The following is a 20,179-nucleotide window of genomic DNA, read 5'->3' on the forward strand; positions in this document are numbered from 1 at the left end:
TAACTTGCTGACCCCTGTTCCAGCATGGTGCTGCTGCAGTCAGCATACCTGGTTGCAGCAGCACCATCAGCACGGCACACTTACCTGTCAGCTGTCCTTCTTCACTCCGGCCTCACCCTCACTCGATGTTCGGGGGGCCTCTTGGCTCCGCCTCCTCGCAGGTGATTGGCCGCCTGTGTGCCTTTCCTGAGTTAAAGTTCTGGCGCCCAATCACCCGTGAGGAGGTGGAGCCGAGCGGCAGGAGTGAGGGAGTGGCCGGAGTGAATGAAGGTGCAGCGCTTTCTGGACTGGATCGTTGTGGAACTGGGACCGAAGCCAGGTAAGGTACAGCAGCCCCCTGCCTGCCCCTGTACTTAGTGTCCCTTCCTCGTGGAAAATACGCCCCTGCCAGCGGGTCAGATAAATGGCCTCGGCGGGCCGCAGTTTGAGGACCCCTGCCCTAGAGAGGAGACTGAATTGGAGAGGATGAATTTGGTGTGGTATTTAAAAAGTCACCCCATATCTGCTTAAATGTGAACACAGTATATGAACAATTTACACATGTAGGGAGGATAATACATATTACACTATATAGTTTTTATTTTATTTTTGAGATTGAACATCTGGGAGAGAAATCTTTATTGTGAGTGGACAATTGCACTTTATTTGGACACGAAGGTGACACTTGGAGGACCTTTGAAATATTCAAGCACTGTTTTTGGCATACATTTCTGACATGTTGGTGTTATATCTTTAACTTGGATGTTATAAGTAAATACAGCTGGATAAAACAAGAACTGTGTCCATCTTCATTTCAGGCTGCAAAGCAACAAAATGTGATTATTTTAAATGGTGGTGATTCTTTTGTATTCCCACTGTAGAAAAAAATGCTGTTCTGACCTTAGGTTGGATTCACAGTTATGTGTCTTCCTTTGCCCTCTTTTTTTTTTTTTTATTGCTTTGGGTGGGTGTGTTGTCATGTGGTAACACGCACCGCTATACCTATCAAAGACCCTGACAAAATACATCTATTGATCAAAAAAGATATGAACATTTTTGACCAATGCACCACACCCATGAACAACCCCCCCCAAAAAAAACAACATCAAACCTGAGAACGTGTGTTTAAAGGCTAAGTTCCAAGTTAAAAAAAAAAATAAATGCACATATTTTTTCAGGTAAAAATATGCATTTATTTATTTTTTTCTGGAGCCTGCAGGGAAATGATCCAGTGATCAGCAGATTGTGGGTGCAATGTCAGGTTCCTGCAGAATACCAGTTTAGCTGTCTGCTGTACCTCCCCGGAAAGAGCAGGAAGATCAATAAACTATGAGAGCGCTCATCAGTGACCTTGCAGTTTATTGAGAACTACAAGCCATATGCCGCATTTACCAATGGTAGTTGTAGTTCATTCACAGACTGCTGTGAATGACACGGCCATGTTGGCAGAACCCTGCATGCTTTTTAAATTGTGACATCTAGTGCCGAGAGAAGATTCCCCCGCATTGTCACAGCAGGGGATCAGAGGGGCGCAAGCAAATGCACTTTGGTAATGCAGTCATGGCAAAAAATATTGTCACCCCTACATTTCTGTTAGATAATGCACCACTTCACCCAGATAACTGAGGCAATTACAGATGTTTAAACATTCCCATGTTTATTTCTTTTGTTTGTGTTTGTATTGGTATGATGCAAAAAAAGTGGAGAAACAAAAGGCCAAATCTGACACATTCACAAAAATGGACTAGACAAAATTATTGGCAACCTCAATTTAATATTTCGTAGCACACCACTTGGAAAAAATAGCTGAAATCAATCACTTCCTGTAACCATCACTGAGTTTCTTACACCTCTCTACTGGAATTTTGGACTGCTCTTCTTTCACCAACTGCTCCATGTCTCTCAGACTGGAAGGGTTCCTTTTCCCAATTGCTGTTTTCAGATCTTTTCACAGGTGTTCTATGGGATTGAGATCTGGACTCATTGCTGGCCAGTTCAGTACTCCCCAGTGCTTTCTGGGTCCTTTTTGATGTGTGCTTTGGGGTCATTGTTCTGCTGTAAGGACCGTCATGGACCGTCATGGGACCAAAATTTCTGACACTGGGCCCTACATTGCACCCCAGAATTCTTTGCTAGTCTTCATATTTCATAATGCTACGTATATGCACATGGCGAAGACATCCAGTGCCTGAAGCAGCAAAGCAACCCCAAAACATCATTGAGCCTCCACCATGTTTCACTATAGGGACTGTATTCTTTTCTTTAAAGGTCTCACTTCATTTTCTGAAAACAGAAGAATGATGAGCTTCACCAAAAAGCTGTAATTTTGTTTCGCCTCCACAGCACATTCTCCCAAAAGGATTTTGGCTTCCTCAGGTAAGTCTTGGCAAACTGCAATCTGGCTTTTTTATGTTTCTGTGTCAGCGGTGGGGTCCTCCTGGGTCTCCTACCAAAACGTCCCTTTTCATTCAGATGGCGACGTATAGTGTGAGTGGACACAGTTGTACCCTGTGCCTGAAGGTCAGCTTGAATTTGTCTGGAAGCTGTTCGAGGTTGTTTAGCCACCAAACAATCCTTTGTTGCAATCTTTGATCAATGTTTCTCTTTCGTCCACATCCAGGGAGATTAGATACAGCGTCATGGGCTGTAAACTTCTTGAAAAAGTTGCGCGCAGTAGACACAGGAACATTAACATCTCTGACGGTGGACTTGTAACCTTGAGATTGTCTATGTTTTTGCACAATTTTTGTTCTCAAATCCTCAGACAATTCTTTGCTGCTTTTCCACTTCTGCATGTCGAACACAGACACACAACAGAAAGGTTGAGTCATTTTTACACCATTTTAACTAGTTTCCAGGGTGATATCTATATTGTCAGCACCTGTTGATTGATACAGGTGAGTTTAATTCCAAATTTCAGGAGCATCACAAACTTGGAATGCAATCTTACAGTTTTGATAAGGTGCCAATAATTATGTCCAGTCCATTTTTGAAGTTTTGGGTGGAATGTGTCACATTTGGCTTTTTGTTTCTCCACTTTTTGTGTCATACCAATATAAACAAAAGAAATAAACATGAGAATGCCTAAACATTTGTAATTTCAACAATTTTCTGGGCGAAGTGGTGCATTATCTGACAGAAATGTAGGGGGTGCCAACATGTTTGGCCAAGACTATGTTACACGTTACACACTAAATACAGGTGTAACATGTAACCAAAGGTGACCTGATCTTTTAAAGGCATAGGTGTGAATGGACCCTTACATTGGAATTGAACTCCACATTAACTGCAAACTATACAGAAGCCAGTGGAGCCCTCCCATAATTTTATTGAACTCTATGAGTGCCAATTAAGTACAACTAAAGGCAAATTTTTTTTTCTCAGTTTTGGATAGAGAGTAGAAGGATTAGAATGCCTGCCAGGCTATGTTGCTGTCTGTGCCCTCTGTTGGGGAGATTCACCCTCTCTATATGTCTTGTTTACAATTATCATTGAGAGTGAAAGTAAAAGAAAATCCCAAAATTCCCCAAAAAAACTAATTACAAAAAAATTATATATATACCCTCCCAAACTCTATCCAAAATGAAAAAGTTTTGTCTTTAGTTACACTTTAATGGCCCCTTCATGCTTGTACACTTGTAGGTGTGTACCTATCAGAATGCCATGTGCATTGTATTTAACAGCCCTGTATATTATATTTATTGCCCCCCAATGAATGTCCATGGACCAAAAAACACATCTAACTTGTTTCCGGCACACTGTTTGACCACGCATGTGTTTCTCGTTGTATTCTTTGTGGTGTGCGTAGGATCAGGCGCATGAACACAAGCTAAAGGACACTATGGTCTAAAATATTTGAAACTAATTCATATTGCTAAAAAGTAGGTTAAGTTAAAGATTTATCTTAAAACAAAGCCCTCCAGTGGTGCACTGTCACCCAGGTGAAGGAGGAGGTGAAGGTGCTGCTGCTGAGGTCAAGAAAAGTATATAAGGAGAGCTCTAGCTGATGGGGTGCTATAATGATATAAGGAAAAGCCTTAAAGCCTGCAGAACCTGGGAAGATTACCATTATCCAGAGGAGGGAAATTCCTGTAATCAGGTGGCTGACCCTATTGATCCTTAAGGAGGCCTCTGGAGCAGACATCATCCATTATCAGATGGATGTTCCATACACATACATCACTATGTTTTGGACTCGGTCACTTACAGACCATTTACCGTGATCTACCAGTGAGCCAAATTAATATGAGAATACGTGCACGTGGAAGTAAGACACTGACACTTCGCAGTTTGCCAACTTCCTAAAATTCTGTTTTATTGAGGAACTAACAGTATCATTTATAGGGCTTATGATGCAGGCAAAGCATATACATTGATTGGGTGAAAAGTCCACTGGGTTTCTGCGTGTTCTTCCATCTGTGTTGATATCTTCCAATCATTTTCCCCAAAAAGACTCATTCCCTTTTATGGGGGTTGTTTACATTAAAAGATACTTTTCTCCTAATGAGTCACCTAGGGTGAGACTCCGGAGGAAGGCGCCATCTTAATTATCATCATTGTTCTGTCAACCTTTATCTGATTGTTTACTTAAGAGAGTAAGGAATTTTTAAAGAGCAAGAAGCAGAAAGTAGCAAGACTATAAAATTGTCATTTTAGTGATCATCTAATCAAACGTGGACTGTCTATCACAATCCACTACAACTACTCCGAAGTTTCTGAGACGGATACATTAATGCGCATAATCTATGCACGTCTGGTAAGCGCACAATCCTATCATTCTTTCGGAGCACTGATATAGAGAGATTGATATTGGCACACTTCTGGATTTATTATACTTTTATAGACTGATTTATCTTAAGTTTTATTGTGATCTCACCTTTATTCATCTTAGTGCTGCACTTTATTATTTCTGGTGCACTGTCACCACTGACAGGGTTTCCATCTTCACCTGGTCTTCCTTCTAGGTTCACAAACTCTGGCCTCTTGAATGGCTGAGCCACAATGACGTCACCCCCGCGCAAGTGCAAAAGAGCCACGGCACAGCTCTCTGAATTGACAGCATACCTCGCAGAGTTTACTACCATTTTAAGTTCTCAATACCAACAAGTGAAGAGCCTAATACATACTTATTTAAAAAAAAATAGGTCATCTGTAAAAGCAGTTTGACCATGTGGTGAAAGGACATCTTGGTCACTTTTCTTATGTTTGCTCTCTAAAAAGGGCCTCAAAGTGCAAATGTATGAAATGTATGAAACAAAACACTCACTGTGAAATAATTTTATTTACACAATCATACAGGATAGCCATGCCATACTCACTAATAATTATTCCTCTACAGATAAAAGACTTTATAGCAGCGTAATTAAATATTTGATATATACATACTGTATGCTTCTGTGTTTTTCTGTAAAACAAAACTAAGGCGTTTTCTTTTATATATGGAAGACGTATATCGACTCTTTTAATGTCACAGACATTAACACTTAAAATATATTTAATTTGATACATTCAGCTGTGGAACTGTGCCAGATACAAAAGGAGAAAGAGAGAGAGAGCGCGAAGACAAACTGATTTTGGTTAAATTGTGTATCTTGTACATTTCTACATTATGTACATAATCCACGTTATGCACAGGGAAGAATATGTTTTGTTGAAAGCACTGATGACACAAAATGAAACTGTACACATAAACTATATGAGAAGGTCAAACAGGAAATCAAACAATTTTGAAGAAGAGAAAATTATCTTTTTTAATTCAGCACCCGGTACCTATTACTATATATGCTTATAGTCTGTAATCCTAAGAAACAGGTGGTATCAAAAATGTACATCATTTTATTTCCTAATAAGGGGTGTGGTTATGTAGGTCCTAATTTGTGATATATTTAACAGAAATGTCTTAACATAAACCTTTCCTATGAGAAATAGATTACTAACTTTCCTCTGAAAATGCTGGCTGTTATGCATACTCTCTGACTTTGATGATTTTAGAGTCGCCAATACAGATTTTGTATCAGGAAAGTAAGACTGAAGTCCTTAGCTACCTACTTATGCTTGGTTATTGACTCAAGCTATTTAAGCAAAAGGGTCAACATGACAGCAAGAGAACTTGCGTTTTCAAATGAAAAGTTAGAAATGGCTGCCTCCAAGGTTTTAACATTCAAATTATAAAAATGTCAGACCAAAAAAAATTTTTAAAAATATGAGGCTGTACAAACTGGATTTTAAATTTTCTAAAAACTGAGGTCTATTCTTCTGCGTAAAGTATGAGATTCCCTTTCATGCCATGATGATGATGGGGGGGGGGGGTGATTTACTAAAACTGAGGCTTGCAAAATCTGATGCAGTTGTGCATAGAAACCAATCAGCATCCAGGTTTTATTATCAAAGCTTATATATTAGTAATGGATCTGAGTCATTATTCCAGTGAACGTGAGAAAATAAAAAAATATGAGCTTTTGTAGATAAGATACACTGTATTTCCAGCAAGACTTTGGCTTTATATATTATCACATTTGGAAGAATAATGGTGTGCTTTCATCCACAAATTAAAGATTTGCTTTCAACAGCCTGACTACACTAAGTTGTAAAAAAACAAATTTTATTTAGCTGATATGGAGTTCAGTGCACCATTACAATTTTCACCAGGTTTTTTAAGTAAATATTCTGGCAAATAGAACTCTATGGGAAAGCACAGCTAACCTGTGGGTACACTGCGCTTCTCCCACGCTGCAGTCAGACCACACCGTATGAGTATGAAAGCAGCTTAAATCTGTATAGTGGCTTCATGGCTCCTCACTAGACCAACACTACAGGCACATCACAAAGCTGCAAAGGATCTACTCACTCAGAAACACATGCTATGTTCTTCCTGCATTACCCAGGGATCCATCCCATTCTGTTCCCCAACAACTGTCCACTTGCAGCACTGAACACCCCTTCCAACCAACAAAACGATGACTAGTACATCTCAAGTGCTAAAATGATAATTACCATTGTATTACATTTTTGTTATTTTAGAATAGGTGAGGCCTGAGAGCTGCCAGGGATTTCAGAATATGTATATATTTATATATGTACATATATATTTATAGAAAATTCCCTATATAATAGGGAGCAGTGTTGACAGACCCGCCCAATTGCGTTCAGCATTAAGTCCCAGACTGAAGAGCTTCAAAGCCTCTCTCTGAGCTTACTACGATAGCCTCATCCACCTGCCCTGAAGAGGAAAATAGCATTTCACACTAATGTGTGACAAGAGGATTCTGGGGTTATACTTATTATCACTCATACACTAACAAAGGGGTTACCTCTAACCTGCATTCTGCCAGTGCACATCTATTTTTTGTACTCCTAACCAGGTATGTTTATAATGATTCTGCATCTCATTATAAACACATAAAGGCAAAACATGCAACAAAATCCTACATGTATGTTGGAAGATATCATTTGATAATAAGAATGGCAAATCAGCATATACCTGCCTCAGGCAGTATGCTTGTTTGCTTTCTTGCATGCAAACGCATGCCAAAATAATTCTTGTTTTCATTATGAATACATTTATACAGCAGAGTAACAGAATTTCAGTTATTTAAGGCAATATGTGAGGAACTGTTAGAAAAATAAACATTGATAATAATACTTTCATGGATTTACATAATCAAACCACCTTATTTTAGACGATCGCCAGGAAAAAGTTTTTAAAATCTCCTACACAAGGAGATAACGGGATATTTAAGGCAATTTTTCTTAAAATAAAAAGAGGTTATGCTTACAGTACCTGTTCTGTGCAATGATATCGCACTGAGTAGTTGCCTACCTCCTCTTTGGCGGTCCTCTGCTGGCGCTGTCCACTCCTTTTTCTTCTGAGTGCTCCCTTCAGCAAGCTGTATGCTAAAGGGGAACCCATGTAGGCATGCTCCTGAGCCAGGCTGTGTGCATCCATAGACACATACAGAGTCGGTAAGCTATGCCCCTGCTCCCTCCGAACAGGAGGTTGGCTGACAGCAGCAGGAGCCTATGGCTCTTGCCATTGTCTCCTGTGAGACCATGAAGAGAGAAGAGCAGTGCTGCAATGCTGGAGAGCTGAGAGGCATCTGGTAAATGTTTAGGAACTGGTGGGAGGGAGACAGTGGGGAGTTTTTTTTAATGCAGGAAATGTTTAGATACAAGGTGCATGCCAACTCCTTGAGTGCTCATTTTTCTGTACAATTTACTGTTTTAAACAGGGTATACACGGAGAGGTTTTTTTCAGTTTTTTTCTTCCAGCCAACCAGCGAGTTGAAAGAAAAAAAAAAACTGACAGATTCCCACATTCACATTGCTGGTGGGCGAATCTACCTCTGCTGCACTATTGTGTTCCAACAGTGGGACTGTAGGGGGGAACTACCCCGCTGTCAGAATACACAGATCACAGAATACACAGAATACACAGATGCAGCCACCGGCTGCATACATTGATTTCTAGTTTTCCAGTAGGACAAGATCGGCTTCTATTGAGCAGACAGACACATACACACACAGATAGAAATTCATCTGGCTCCTGCTGAACTGGTCCAATTTTGATACGTGTATGCCCTGCTTAACTGAGTGCCAATCGAATCGCTTTACTTCCAGCTCTTCTACAGGTGTCCTACATGGCAGCCATAGTATTGTTTGCAAACTGCACTTCCTGCCCCTCCTTTCCCCTTGCCAAATCACAGAACACTCTGCATTCTGTAAACCCAGTTGCAAACTCCAAATTTCTTTGTGAATGGATAGGGGAGAGGAGGGGCATGCAGAGCAGCTGTTGTGTAGAAGAGCCATATCTCTCCCCCCCTGAGCCTGATAATACTGAACGCTATACTATCGGTGCTTCGTGAACCAATAAATTGTAAACAGAAAAGTGAGATCCATAAACCTCCTTGCACCTAACTCCTTGTACGCCAGCAGATTTGAAATCATCTTTAAATACATCTCCAGTACATACAATCCCTTATGTAGGTATAAATGGTATTTAACTACATTTTTTGTTACTTTCACATCTAACAAATTTCAAGTAAAAATAACCTTTAATTATATAAGGGAAAGGCTAAGTATGAAATCTGGTGATAACCTATTTTCATGATTCTTCTAAACAGGGATATAATTACTCTATTTGGCTTATTTAGTAAGATCTTACATAATAATATTAATGTGTAAAACACAGTAACCTATAGCAACCATTTAGATTTCATTTGTCTCATTATTGAAAAAAGAATGTTGCTATGTTGTTAAAAAGAGCTCATAGGAGTACATTATACATGATGAGGCAAGACGCAAAAAGGATCTAAAGCAATTGTTAAATTCTGAAAGATTCTGAAAGATCATGGTTTCATTGTTTGAAGTACCTACAATGTCAAAGGATTGTATGGATTATTAGAGTTGCTCTTCCTTGTATCAACAAAAAGTATTTAGAAAATTATACCTTCAGCCAAACCTTTTTTTTGTCCTTTGCTGAGACAGGATACCTTGTTTCCCTTAACCTCCTATCTCAAGGACAGAGACAAGAAATTAGGGGTGAGGTCTACAATGGGAACACATACAGCAGTTTAATAGTATTTATTTTACTGTAATATTATTTTCTTGGGCTCTATTGAGAGACGCAGGAAATCCTTAAATTTCGGGTTATGCTGCTGCCTACAAGAAAACTTTGTAGACCACAATGGATTGTTGATAGCAGGTTAGTATCGATCGGGGGATGGATCGAGGATTGAATTTTCATGGATCTTTGAAAGCAGAAGGAAGGGAGATGCTTCCTTGATGCTGTATTATGGGAAAGAGACACAGACAGCATTAACCCCTTCTGAGGTAGAAACCGGTGGGAATGATGAATTAAAAGGCGCGCAGCAACCTATACAAAAGAGGCAGCTCCCAGTGATCAGGACAACAAGCCTGCTCACTTAGTCTTTAGAGACATGGGTAAGCGCTGAGGCAGTGTCATCAGCTTTGAACCTGGAAAGCCTGGAAAGAACAAAGTCTGGAAAGTGCCCCATGCAGAACCCAGTGCATTTCCAGACAATCACTGCAATATCCAGCCCAGCGGCATCTGGATACAGTATTTCAAAATATATGCAAATTCTCATCACGTTTGTATGTTTTTATCTATAATATGGTATAATGTGCTAGGCTGTGGAGCTCTTGGTTTGTCTTTTTACAGTATTCCAAAAGCCAGGCTCAGCATGACTGCACCAGATAGTTGCAATTGGAGCAGTACTGGGACACATTCATCCAGCGCCCAAGGCACGTATGCAGAACTGCACCCCTCCCTCTAATGCATGCAGTAAAATTGGTGTACCATTAGGTGCCCATTCTTTTCCCCCCTGTGCCTGCTATCCATGGTTGGCATGGAATGTGCACTTCACACATGTGGCCAATTGCTTGCTTTCTTCAGGCTAGAAGGTAGTTGCACATGCATGGTGTGTTTTTGCGTCAGCTGTGGGCAGATGGGGCAGAGAGTGGGTAAGCTGGAGCACAGTGTGGCAGCAGTAGCTGTCAGAGCAGACAAAGCTGCAATCCCCTGGTTCCTAGTCACTGATCTGCAGCTTGCATGTGGTGAGGGGGAACCCTCCCCTACTGCTGCACCCTGCGTGGCTGCCCCTCCTGCCCACCCCTTGTCCCAGCCCTGACTTGGAGAATCAAGCTCTAGCAGCAATTTGAGAAAGAGCATTGATTCAAGAAAAAACAAATTGATGAAAAAAGTGCTAGTAAAACACAGGTTAGTTAACACAACAGAGCTAATCAAAAGATGACACTAGCAACAAATTGAGACAAGCTGGTAATGGAAGGGGATATCCTGTGCTTGCCAGAGTCCAGTCCTCCTGAAGGCAGCAGTATATTCCAAAAGTTAAATACTTCCTTTGTCCTCAGTGGTCATAAAAGAAAAGCACTCTTGTGATACAGTTTTATAAACCATTTTGTTATTGCTGTCAGTTTTACCACTAGACCTACTTTTCATTTGCTTTCTTTAGTCAATAAGACAGGAAATGAGGGGAAATCTCCCCTGTACAGACCCAGACAGTGATAAAACCAGACCAAAAAGTTCTAGCTCTCCTCCAGTCTTTCCAAAATGAAAGCATATTATATTTTAGCTGAAGTTACACTGGAATTGCAGACCATATCATTGCAAGATAAACAAAACATTAGTTCATACATCATTTAAAAAAAACATTAAAAAGAAGCCTAACAGGTAGGAGGAATGCAGTACTGAAATTACAGGGAAAACAAAAAACAAATTCAGCAGTGCAAACAAGTGCAGAATATCTTGATATCGTGTGCCTCAACCCTGGACAGTACTGGATAAAATTTGATACTTTAGCTCTAAATGTTCCAGCATTTCTTCTAGGAGCATTGGATTATGAGTACACCCGTTATGTCAGTAATATTGTCAATAGTGCTTGGTACAAATGTCTGCTCCAGCTTCCCATCACCACAAGACTGCACAGTCCATTTTGGAGAATCCAGGATCTTTCCTTAGCTGCCAATAAGTGCCATTCGTTACCCATGAATCATCACTTGATTTCCTGCAGATGGCACAAAAATCACCAAGATTACTCAAGCAACAAGTGATAACTAAAACAAGAAATGGGACATCTTCATATAATATGCATTTAATATAGGATTTCATTCTCTTTTTTTGCAAATATAATTTCCTCCCAAGGTATAGGAAACAACCTTATCCTACTGTACCAAACTTGTTGTCAGAGCAGAGGTGTGCAGGAAGAGTCCCTGCAAAATAGTAGCCGACTCTGCACAGAAGGTAAATAGGACATATTCTATATTATAAACTCACAATATGAATATGGCTTAGAACTACATGTAGTACATGGTCTTAACAGCCCTTCTGGTGATTTATAGGCCTTTTAGAACTGGTTAAATAAAAATTGTAGTTTTAGTAAAATATAGTATAGCACTTTCCTACCTGGGGACTCAACGTGTATTATCTGCTGTTGGAGCAGATTATGAGAATACCATGCTAGGGCCAATTTAACACAAGAGTACTAATTACCTACCAGCAGGTCTTTGTGGAAGAAAACCATACTATGTAAAGGAATAACAAACACAGGGAGAATGGGAAAACGCCAAGCAGTTATGTCCTGACCAAGACTCAGACTGAGGACCCTAATGCTGCAAGGCAGAAGAGCTAACCACTAAGCCACTGTGCTTGTTCCCCCTTCTTGGAGACTTTTTGCTGCCCAACCCACTGGAATCTTCAGTCATATCCCAGCTTATATCCTTTTCCACGCATAGGTGCCTTTATTCTTTATTCTTCATTGGTAAAATGGTGAACAACATTCTCCTAGCAATGACTGGAGATTGCAATGAACATAAAGACTACAGTGCATCAAGAAGAGGAGTCCAACTGGAAGATTTTTATCTGACAGCTATGGATTCCCAGCACACTGCACAGGGAAGATCAGTGTGGAGCATGAACAGGTAACTGTATGGAGGAGGAGGGGGCTTTTAAAAGGATAACAATACTGAAAATCACAAAATATACAAAATTAGGTAACTTTATCTTGCTTACTGGATACATCTGGACATTTGTGGGTAGATCCCAAAATAATAATGACTATCTTGCCATAGACCCAAAACTGATTTTTAATTCAGAATGAAGTCTGATATCCAGAACTTCACGAGACCCTTCCATTAACCTAAAACATTGAAAAAAGTGCTTAATGCCATATACTAATTTTTATATTCCCTTGCAATGTGCTTTTGAACATACTAGAACATTTAACAACTCCAGCTGCTGGAGATCGTACAATCACATTGCAACAGGTATTTTAGAGCTACCTGTCCTTCCACATTCTAGATGACTAAACAGGTTTGCAGATAGGGATGATTTGAAATAGCTCTAATGCAAACCTATTGCCATACTCAGTGTACAGCACACACAATGTTGTGGATCTACATGTGAAATGTTCAGTTATGGCTGACAACAGTTGCACAACCTGAAGAAACGAGGCTGATGCTCCAAACTGTTCTCGTCCAGTACTCTCCTCCTTTCTCTCTGCAGTTGTTCTATCCTTTGTTTTTGTGCTTCTGCTGCTTCCACATTTCCTTCTTCAAGAAATCTGCCACCAAATAAAACATCATAAATGTCATTAGCAATGGATATCATCACACCCTTCAAAATAATGCTTAGTAATGCAACTCACTCTATGTAATATTCTCCCCAGAGCACAGTCACATTTTTCATACAACAGTTCTGATGGTTGTAAAGGCCAATTATTATATCCACTTGCCCTCTGGAAGATTTACCCCCCTTCATGACCAGGCCATTTTTGCTATGCAGCACTGTGCTACCTTAACTGACAATTGTGCGGTCATGCAACACTATACCAAAATGAAATTTATATCATTTTTTTTTACACAAATGGAGCTTACTTTTGGTGGTATTTGATCGCAACTGGGATTTTTATTTTTTAGTATATAAATGAAAAAAAAAGACAAAATTAAAAAAATATATATTTTTACTTTTTGCTATAAAACATATCCTGTAAAAATTTTTAAAAAAATCTAATTTCGTCATAAATGTAGGACAAAATATATTCTGCTACATGTCCTTGGTAAACAAAAATCCAATAAGTGAAAGTTAGAGCGTCTACAAATGACGGTATATACAGTGGGGCAAAAAAGTATTTAGTCAGCCACCAATTGTGCAAGTTTTCCCACTAAAAAAGATGAGAGAGGCCTGTAATTGGCATCATAGGTAGACCTCAACTATGAGAGACAAAATGAGAAAAAAAATCCAGACAATCACATTGGCTGATTTGGAAAGAATTTATTTGCAAATTATGGTGGAAAATAAGTATTTGGTCAATATCAAAAGTTCATCTCAATACTTTGTTATATATCCTTTATTGGCAATGACAGAGGTCAAACGTTTCCTGTAAGTCTTCACAAGGTTGGCACACACTGTTGCTGGTATGTTGGCCCATTCCTCCATGCAGATCTCCTCTAGAGCAGTGATGTTTTGGGGCTGTCGCTGGGCAACACAGACTTTCAACTCCCTCCAAAGGTTTTCTATGGGGTTGCGATCTGGAGACTGGCTAGGCCACTCCAGGACCTTGAAATGCTTCATACGAAGCCACTCCGTTGCCCGGGCGCTATGTTTGGGATCATTGTCATGTTGGAAGACCCAGCCACGTTTCATCTTCAATGCCCTTGCTGATGGGAGGTTTGCACTCAAAATCTCATGATACTAGACCCCATTCATTCTGTCCTGTACATGGATCAGTCGTCCTGGTCCCTTTGTGGAGAAACAGCCCCAAAGCATGATGTTGCCACCCCCATACTTCACAGTAGGTATGGTATTCTTTGGATGCAACTCAGCATTCTCTCTCCTCCAAACACGACGAGTTGTGTTTCTACCAAACAGTTCTTTTTTGGTTTCATCTGACCATATGACATTCTCCAAATCCTCTTCCGGATCATCCAAATGCTCACTAGCAAACTTCAGACGGGCCCGGACATGTACTAGCTTAAGCAGGGGGACACGTCTGGCACTGCAGGATCTGAGTCCCTGGCGGCGTAGTGCGTTACTGATGGTAGCCTTTGTTACGTTGGTCCCAGCTCTCTGCAGGTCATTCACAAGGTCCCCCCGTGTGGTCCTGGGATTTTTGCTCACCATTCTTGTGATCATTTTGACCCCACAGGGTGAGATCTTGTGTGGAGCCCCAGATCGAGGGAGATTATCAGTGGTCTTGTATGTCTTCCATTTTCTAATTATTGCTCCCACAGTTGATTTGTTCACACCAAGCTGCTTGCCTATTGCAGATTCAGTCTTCCCAGCCTGGTGCAGGTCTACAATTTTGTTTCTGGTGTCCTTCGACAGCTCTTTGGTCTTCACCAAAGTGGAGTTTGGAGTGTGACTGTTTGAGGTTGTGGACAGGTGTCTTTTATACTGATAACAAGTTCAAACAGGTGCCATTGATACAGGTAATGAGTGCAGGACAGAGGAGCCTCTTAAAGAAGAAGGTACAGGTCTGTGAGAGCCAGAGATCTTGCTTGATTGTAGGTGACCAAATACTTATTTTCCACCATAATTTGCAAATAAATTCTTTCCAAATCAGCCAATGTGATTGTCTGGATTTTTTTCTCATTTTGTCTCTCATAGTTGAGGTCTACCTATGATGCCAATTACAGGCCTCTCTCATCTTTTTAAGTGGGAGAACTTGCACAATTGGTGGCTGACTAAATACTTTTTTGCCCCACTGTATACAGGAAATGTTGTCCTTTTTTCTTTTATTATACTAGTAATGGCGGCAATCAGTGACTTATAGCGGGACTGTGATAGTGGGAACTGACTAACTGCCGCTGACTTCACCAGTGACACTAATACTGTAATCAGTACTAACAATGTGCACTGACACAGTACTAATGACACGGGTAGGAAGGGGTTAACATCTGGGACAATCAAAGTGTGTACCTAGGCAGTCCTAATGTGTGTACTGCGTGCTCATTTTACTAAGGGAGCTTGTTGTTTTTTTCCCCTGATTATAAGGGAATGAAAAAAACAACAAGATCGCCTGTCACTATACAGAGCTCTGTGATGTTTACCAGCAGCCACTCTGTGTTCTTAAAGTATAACTGAAAACAAAACTTTTTTTAGTTTTGGATAGAGTGGAAAGAGATTAGAACACCTGTCAGTTTTTATTGCTGCCTGTACCCCAGTTAAGGAGATTCACCCTCTCTATCTGTCCTATTTATCGTTCTCATCGAAAATGTAAATAAAAGAAAATCCCAAATTTTAGGTTGACACCAGAACAGTAATCAAGAGAAATCTTCCAATGGGGACACTAGCTCTGGTGACAACCTGTGATTTCCTCAGTTTGGAGGCATTTCCTCCCACTTCCTGTTTTGGTTATGGGACAGGAAGTTAAGGGAAATCTCTTCAATGGGACACAGATGGCAAAAAGGGTTATAACCCCCCCCTTACTCTATCCCAAAAAAGGTTTGCCTTTACTTACACTTTAAGGCCCCTTTCACATAAGCATTCCATTTGTCCATTTTTCACCCATCCGTTTATGGATGAAAAATGGACATCAATGCATCTCTATGGAAAAACGGATGTAAACTGATGATCATATGTTTACATCCGCATCTGTCAACATCTGTTTTTTTGGAACTGATCAAAGCCATATTTTTGTTCCAATGGAACGGACGAAAAGTGGATGTAAACAGACAAACGGTCCATTTTTGCATTGGTAGTGGATGTAAAAAACTGATCCGTTTTTTCTTTGAAAAAAACGTGACTGAACTGATGAAAAAAACAGAATGCACGATGACCCTTAAGTTTGACAGTCTCGTACAGTTACTGGAAGCAGCCATTAAATTTGCCAAAAAAGCAAGTGACATCAGTGATAGCACACTGGGTAATATATGTGGTTTTTCATTACAAAGCACAGCCCTGACTCAAAAATAAATGATGATTTGGACTTCTACCCACCTGTTCAAGTTATCTATAGCCTTATAAAAAACTGTATAAAAGATTTCTACAAACAGCTCTGATAAATATGTAATTGTATCTGGACAGTCATGTTTCCAACAGCTAAAACCACACACTGCTCCTATTCTATACTGCAGCTGCCAGAGAGAGATTTCTGATTAATCCCCCTACATGTCACAGGCTTCTATGAAATCATTAACATAAATATAATATACCGGTGGTGCAAAACACAAAATGATCATATTTTGAGTGTCAATATTAGGTAGTACATAAGCTATATGATTCTCATAAATGTTCTCTATATTGTTCTAGATACTTAGCCAATATTTCAAAACATTTTTGTAAATGTAAGAAAATATTTTTTTCTTTATTATTATGTGCAGCAGTCATTTTCTACTGTTTCTGATTTTTAATTGGCCTGGGGACCAAAGTGCTAAGACACTGATAATTTAAAACATTTGGCTGCAATCCAAGAGGGCAAGTGGAGCAGGAATCCTTGGCAGTGGCAAATCAAAACGGATTGCTGCACATAATAAAGAACATCTCATAATTTGGCAGGTAAAATTGTTGCACATACAGGTATTTTAACTCCATATTCAGCAGTGTAACTGCAGCTTTGCTTTAAAAATGTATGGGGAAACAATAAAATGTTTGGTCTGCCCTTTAGCACTCTTGTTATGATGTAATCTCCTGAGTAACATAACTAAAAAAATGGGTAACAGATAACCATACCTTTGGTCTGGTCTAAATCTAGTGTCAGTACAAGGTAGCAGTGACTTTGTCTTTGGATCAAATTCATTAAGCTGTAGCGCATACTTTGTAAAGCCATAGTATAGTTCTGATTCCTTGGGCATTGGATCTGTTAGAAAAAGAGGAATTCACATATATAAAGTAGAACTTCAATAAACATATATGGTATAGAAACAGCTATGTGTAGTAGCAACAAATACCATTGGGAAATCAGCATGCAAGCACAACTAGCGATAAAAATTTAAATACCTCTCTATATAATATATTACCTCTAATATATATATATATATATAAATATATATACATATATACACATACACAGGTGAAACTCGAAAAATTAGATTATCGTGCAAAAGTTCATTTATTTCAGTAATGCAACTTAAAAGGTGAAACTAATATATGAGATAGACTCATTACATGCAAAGCAAGATAGTTCAAGCTGTGATTTGTCATAATTGTGATGATTATGGCTTACAGCTCATGAAAACTCCAAATCCACAATCTCAGAAAATTAGAATATTGTGAAAAGGTACAATATTCTAGGCTCAAAGTGTCCCACTCTAATCAGCTAATTAAGCCATAACACCTGCAAAGGGTTCCTGAGCCTTTAAATGGTCTTTCAGTCTGGTTCAGTAGGAATCACAATCATGGGAAGGACTGCTGACCTGACAGTTGTGCAGAAAACCATCATTGACACCCTCCAAAAGGAGGGAAAGCCTCAAAAGGTAATTGCAAAAGAAGTTGGATGTTCCCAAAGTGTTGTATCAAAGCACATTAATAGAAAGTTATGTGGAAGGGAAAAGTGTGGAAGAAAAAGGTGCACAAGCAGCAGGGATGACTGCAGCCTGGAGAGGATTGTCAGGAAAAGGACATTCAAAAGTGTTGGGGACTTTCATAAGGAGTGGACTGAGGCTGGAGTCAGTGCATCAAGAGCCACCACACACAGACGGATCTTGGACATGAGCTTTAAATGTCGTATTTCTCCTGAACAACAAACAACGTCAGAAGCGTCTTACCTGGGCTAAAGAAAAACAGACCTGGTCTGTTGCTCAGTGGTCCAAAGTCCTCTTTTCTGATGAGAGCAACTTTTGCATCTCATTTGGAAACCAAGGACCCAGAGTATGGAGGAAGAATGGAGCGGCACACACTGCATGATACTTGAAGTCCACTGTGAAGTTTCCACAGTCTGTGTTGATTTGGGGAGTCATGTCATCTGCTGGTGTTGGTCCACTGTGCTTCATTAACCTCCCTAGCAGTCTGATTATGTCCATATCTCTGTGCTCAAAGTGGTAAATTTTTTTTGCATGGAAATATGTTTTTTTTTATTGTAGGCCTGTAATTTTTAGGAATAACTCACTGAAATCTGTCCGAACAAGAGTCTAGTAAACATCCCGGGTATGTTACAATTTGAAACACGAAATCATAAATTATAATTTAATAAATAATCATAAAAAATAATTATAATAATAAATGCAATTCAATAATATAATCAAACCAAAAACACTGAAATTTGAAATATAGCGCCAAGTTCGCACATCACTGAGCAAAGTCGCAAAATTGTTTTCAGTGTCTGATGATGAATTTCCCCCATGAATCATTGTCACTCAATTCTGCAAGTAGTTCTAATTTACTATCACTGTTCTCTAGCTGGTCTAAAACCGCTTTTGACCTAAAGGGATGCTTTTTGGACGCCATGGACGTTTCTCTGTTTCCAGGCAGAAAGAACGGTAAAAATGCAGGCAGGGTACAAAACAAAGCACTTGGGACAAAATGTATGTGAAATGGTTTGATACAGTAACGTTTTACTATGTGATTTTAGTGAATGTCACATTTTGTCATTTTCAAATTTCCCGCTGTTCCATCCCCGTACGTCCCGACGCTCACAGGGGACGGAACCCAGATGACAGATGCCGGCATCCGCAGGAGGAGATGGCCGGGGACACTGCAGGAGGGACATCGCGGGAGCGCAGGACAAGGTAAGAGAAGAACAGATATCGGAGCAGCGCTGCATGGTAAGCCCGAGTGTAGCTCGGGGTTACCGCTGTTGGTACTGAAACTTTACCCCGAGCTACACTCGGGAATACTGTCAGGGAGGTTAAGTCCAGTGTCAACGCAGCCGTCTACCAGGAGATTTTGGAGCACTTCATGCTTCCTTCCGCAGACGAGCTTTATGGGGATGCTGACTTAATTTACCTGCAGGACTTGGCACCTGCCCACACTACGAAAAGCACCAAAACCTGGTTCAATGACCGTGGGATTACTGTACTTGATTGGCCAGCAAACTCGCCTGACCTGAACCCCATAGAGAATCTATGGGGCATTGCCAAGAGAAAGATGAGAGACATGAGACCGAACAATGCAGAAGAGCTGAAGGCCGCTATTGAAGCATCCTGGTCTTCCATAACACCTCAGCAGTGCCACAGGCTGATAGCTTCCATGCCACGCCACATTGAGTCAGTAATTGCTGCAAAAGGGGCCCAAACCAAGCACTGAGTACATATGCATGCTTATACTTTTCAGAGGTCCGATATTGTTCTATGTACAATCCTTGTTTTATTGATTGCATGTAATATTCTAATTTTCTGAGAGTGTGGATTTGGGGTTTTCATGAGCTGTAAGCCATACTCATCACAATTATGACAAATCACGGCTTAAACTATCTTGCTTTGCATGTAATGAGTCTATCTCATATATTAGTTTCACCTTTTAAGTTGCATTACTGAAAAAAATTAACTTTTGCACGATATTCTAATTTTTCGAGTTTTACCTGTGTATCTCTCTCTCTCTCTATATATATATATACAAAAAAATATACAGTGTATATATGTATTAATATTAATATGCAGGATTTATATAGCGCCAACAGTTTGCTCAGCGCTTTACAATATAACAGGAGACAATACAGCAACAATACAGTTCAATACAAGAGGGAAAAGGAGAGCCCTGCTCCTTGGAGCTTACAATCTAGGAGGGGCTAGT

The 20,179-nt window shown here is 40.0% G+C and overlaps 1 protein-coding gene across 2 annotated transcripts in view; it reads right to left on the reverse strand.

Annotated features, from left to right (window-relative positions):
- Positions 1-5,241: 5,241 nt before the first annotated feature.
- OSBPL3 (oxysterol binding protein like 3) overlaps positions 5,242-20,179 on the reverse strand; it is a 298,404-nt gene continuing 283,466 nt past the window's right edge. For both annotated transcript variants that reach the window (XM_089673211.1, XM_089673212.1), the window contains 3 exons: positions 17,183-17,309; positions 12,951-13,073; positions 5,242-11,519 (listed from right to left, as the gene is read on the reverse strand). In XM_089673211.1, coding sequence (XP_089529337.1) covers positions 11,423-11,519; positions 12,951-13,073; positions 17,183-17,309 — 347 coding nt within the window. In that variant the 3' untranslated portion in view covers positions 5,242-11,422. The remainder of the gene's footprint in view (positions 11,520-12,950; positions 13,074-17,182; positions 17,310-20,179) is intronic.

This window comes from Staurois parvus, unplaced genomic scaffold (genome assembly GCF_062004578.1).
Source record: "Staurois parvus isolate SC_StPar_1 unplaced genomic scaffold, SC_StPar_1.0 ptg000136l, whole genome shotgun sequence".
In the NCBI taxonomy this organism is placed as follows: Eukaryota; Metazoa; Chordata; class Amphibia; order Anura; family Ranidae; genus Staurois; species Staurois parvus.